This window comes from Corylus avellana, chromosome ca1 (genome assembly GCF_901000735.1).
Source record: "Corylus avellana chromosome ca1, CavTom2PMs-1.0".
NCBI lineage: Eukaryota > Viridiplantae > Streptophyta > Magnoliopsida > Fagales > Betulaceae > Corylus > Corylus avellana.
Genome location: NC_081541.1, coordinates 37,554,475 through 37,558,467, shown reverse-complemented (window position 1 = coordinate 37,558,467; position 3,993 = coordinate 37,554,475). Strand labels below are relative to the sequence as shown.

The following is a 3,993-nucleotide window of genomic DNA, read 5'->3' as shown; positions in this document are numbered from 1 at the left end:
TATTTCCATTGGAGGAGTTAGCAATCCTTACTGTTCGTTCACAAGCATTATTTCACGAAATTCCATGAAAGACAAAATGGACATCGAAGCCTCTACATATATCGGTCCTGAACATGATCAAACAACAAGTGTACAATTTTTAGTACAATTTGTGGTACTAAAAATAAAACAAGAACTTAAAAACAAATAAATAAATAAAAACCATGGGTTTAATTTCCCACAATATTCTGTGTAATCGTGTATTTCGATCCTTAGGTTTTCCGAACAAATATTTATTAATCAGAAAAAAAAATTAAGAAGTAACAAATGATTATACAACAATTAATAGACTGCAAGGAGATTAGGAAAGTCAATCAATGAATTGCTATTATTACTGTACATAACCATATTCCTTCTATTTTACATTGACAGATTAAACATGGAAATAAAGGATGCCTTGAGTACAGCTGTTCTTGAAGTTCTTGAGAAAGATAATTATGTGGCTTGGAGTGTTCGGCTGAAAACCTATTTGATGGCTCAAGATCTCTGGGAAATAGTTGAAGCAACCACCCAACCTCCTAAGCAAGATTCATCGAAAAAGAAAAAAAGAAAAAACAAGAACAATCTAAGCAAGAAGATGATGAAGCTGCTTTCAAGGCATGGAGGAAGAAGAATTCCATGGCTTTAAATGTGCTCCAGGTTTCATGCGGGCCGGACGCATTGTCCGAGATTAGGGAGATCAGTTCGGCTAAAAGTGCATGGAATATTTTGGCAGAAAAGTACAACGTCTCTAAGAATACTAACTCAGGTCTCTCTCTCTCTCTCTCTTTGCGTGTGAAAATGCACAAAAAATGCACAGGCATACTCAAATAAAGATTGCTTTTGAGTGCAGTTGTTCTTCAAGTTCTTGAAAAAGATAATTATAAGGAATGGAGTGTTGGGGTGAAAACCTATTTGATGGCTCATGACCTTTGTGAAATAATTGAAGCAACCACCGAACCTCCAAAACAAGAAGATGATGAAGCTGCTTTTAAGGCTTGGAGTAAGAAGAATTCCATGGCCTTACATGTTATCCAAATTTCATGCGGACCAGACACATTTTCTCAGATTATTGAGATTAGTTCCGCAAAAACTGCTTGGGATAAGTTGGCAGAAGAATATAATTTGTCCAACTCAGGTACTCTCTCTCTCACCCGCTCTAAATAGTGCTATGCTCGAACATTATTCGATCTAGAAGTATAATAATGGAAAAAGAAAAATTATTCAGAATGCTTTCTTTTGATTTCAACTTAGTCATCTAATTTTCAATTTTGATAATTAAGTTTTTTGGTTTTACCTCAGGTTTAAAAATATCTACTTCATCAATTTATTTTTGAATGAATTTACGACGTACCATGTGAAACCACTATTGAGAAATTTAGTTTGCGTTTGACAAGTCCTGCCGCATTTGCGTTGCTAATTGAAAAACTTAACAAAATAAACAATATAATTAAAAAGTAAAAGAAGAGTGGTGGCGTGTGGTTGCCCTTCACAAGGACACTCTTCTGTTAGGAGAGACCTCATTTCACAAACATCATTTTTTTGTTTTTAAATGATAATTTAATTTAATTTTATTATTTTTATTTAGTACCTAGGTTTTCATTTTTTTATTTTTTCTCACATGGATTTCAAATTATATTACAGATATTACCTAACTTATGGGAAGGACCAATTTAATACCCTCGTCACATACCATCAACCAAACCAGAATGGCGCCAAAATGGGGTGGCCAGTGGTCGGGCCACCCATATTTGTTTTTTTGGGTAAAGTCCATTTAATCTCCTCACCCAAATGACAATCTACCTCCCAAATTAACAATTACGACAATTTACCTCCTAAACTACTAAAACAATGACAATGGACCACCCAATGTAGCAAAATGATGAAATTACCGCTATAGAATTTTCAATAAGACAAAAATACCCTTAAAATTTTGAAAAAAAAAAGAAGTTAATTTTTAGTATTTTGTTTTTATTTTAGTAAGGGTAATTTCGTCATTTTTTTAAAATTGGGGGTACATTGTCATTGTTTCGGTAGTTTGGGGGTAAATTGTCGCAATTGATAATTTGGGTTGTAAATTGTCATTGAGATGGTAGTAAAAAACTGTTAGGACACATGGCATGTTTTTGTTATAACACGTGTCAGTACATTAATTTGATTGACGAAATGGTAACAAAGGTACTAAACCGGTATTTATGCATAAGTCAAGTATCATCTATGATACAAATTAAAACTTAGGTGAGAAAAAATAAAAAACTGAAAACCTTGGTACTAAAAAATTTATTAATCCTTTTATTTAAGGTAAAACTGCCTAGTAAAAGATACAATTAACATATATATGACATATCATAAGTGAGCCATGTTCATTAATTTAGCGAAATTATATAGCACACGGTCAACTAATTGGACGCCAGATTGATGAGGCTACTCAAGACCTCAAGCTAGGCCTTGAAGCTGTAGGAATACATGCTGAAAATAATAAAAGAGAGGAGATAGAGGCGGAGAAATAGTTTACAGTTAACTACATCTTTATTGTATTGAATTATATAAAATAACATTAGATGGGTCTCTATTTATAAAGAAACAATGCGTAGTAAGCAACATGATTTTATTATTTTTGGACAATAATTAATTAGTTCACTCTATTCTTATTGGTAGTGCAGGGTATGGTAAACTATCTAACCAAAAGTTAGTCGGTAAATGATTGATTTTTTCCATTCAACCATCAATTTAGTGTGATATGATAACTATGTACAAAATCCAGTACTTAATTTGTCGATTGTGCATTATATATATCCACACAAACTTAATTGCAGGCAGCGACAACAATGGGAACGTTGACCATGTTCTTCGACATGAGGCCTTAAAAAAGGCAGTGCGTAGTGGTGATTGGAACACTGCAGAGGAGTTTCTAAACGGCAATCCCGGTGCAACAAGGGCACAAATCACACTTTTTGGCGAGACGGCTCTTCACGTTGCTGTTAATGCAGGGCATGAGGATATAGTGGAGAAGTTGGTGGATTTAATGTCGGAGCAAGACATGGAAATACTTGATAGCTTTGGTACCACAGCTCTGTTTAATACAACTAATGCTGGAAACTACAGGATGGCAGCGTGCATGGCTAGAAAGAACCGCAACTTGCTCAGCATTATAGATAAACAGGATAAACAAATTCCAGTTGTTAAGGCTATTTTCAATGGGCATATAGAATTGGCTCGCTATCTCTATTCTCTCACTACACTGGATGATCTAACACCAGAAAAAGGCGTCCACGGGGCTACACTTTGTACCCAGGCTATATATACCAGAAATTTAGGTAACAACCAACTCTTCGCCTAAGTCTAACAATCCATCGTTCATTATGAGATGTGCTATATAGTATGTTGTGGTCCTTCTCGATCTCATTCTTTCATTTTTTACAAAATCACAATTGAATCTATGGTATCTGTGTAAAATTGGAGGACAGTAGATGGATCACACCATACAAACACTCATTTCTCGTTCATTATTTTTGATCATTTGCAATCTTCGCAATATAATTCCCTTTTTGTTCAATGTTTTCTATACGTTGCTGGCACGACACAATAGATATTGCTTTGGATTTAATTCAGCGGTGTCCACGTTTGGCTCTTGCTCTAGACTATCAAGGTTCTTCCGCATTGTACGCTTTGTCTTGTATGACTTCGGCATTCCTGGTGGAGAGCAGCTCGTATTTTGGAAACGATGGATCTACTCCCGTTAGTATTTCTCTTTGCTTCTCATTATTATTAGTACGGAAAAGTTCATATAACTTTATCAAATTATTACCCAATTATCAATATGTTAAAATATTATTTGACTCAATTAATAGTTTATGAAGACATTGACAATTGAGCGATAGTTTGAGAAGTATATGGACATTTTTCTCATTATTATTATTACTATTTGGTTATGCACAATATATATATATATATCATCTAATTATAATGGATTGC

General features: G+C 34.3%; 1 protein-coding gene across 1 annotated transcript; it reads left to right on the top strand.

The window, feature by feature from the left end:
* Window positions 1-657: 657 nt before the first annotated feature.
* Window positions 658-3,358, top strand: LOC132171529 (uncharacterized). The gene is made up of 3 exons (XM_059582869.1): window positions 658-787; window positions 872-1,156; window positions 2,835-3,358. The coding sequence occupies exons 1-3, from the start codon at window positions 658-660 to the stop codon at window positions 3,356-3,358; spliced, it is 939 nt and encodes a 312-aa protein (XP_059438852.1).
* The last annotated feature ends 635 nt before the right edge of the window (window positions 3,359-3,993 follow it).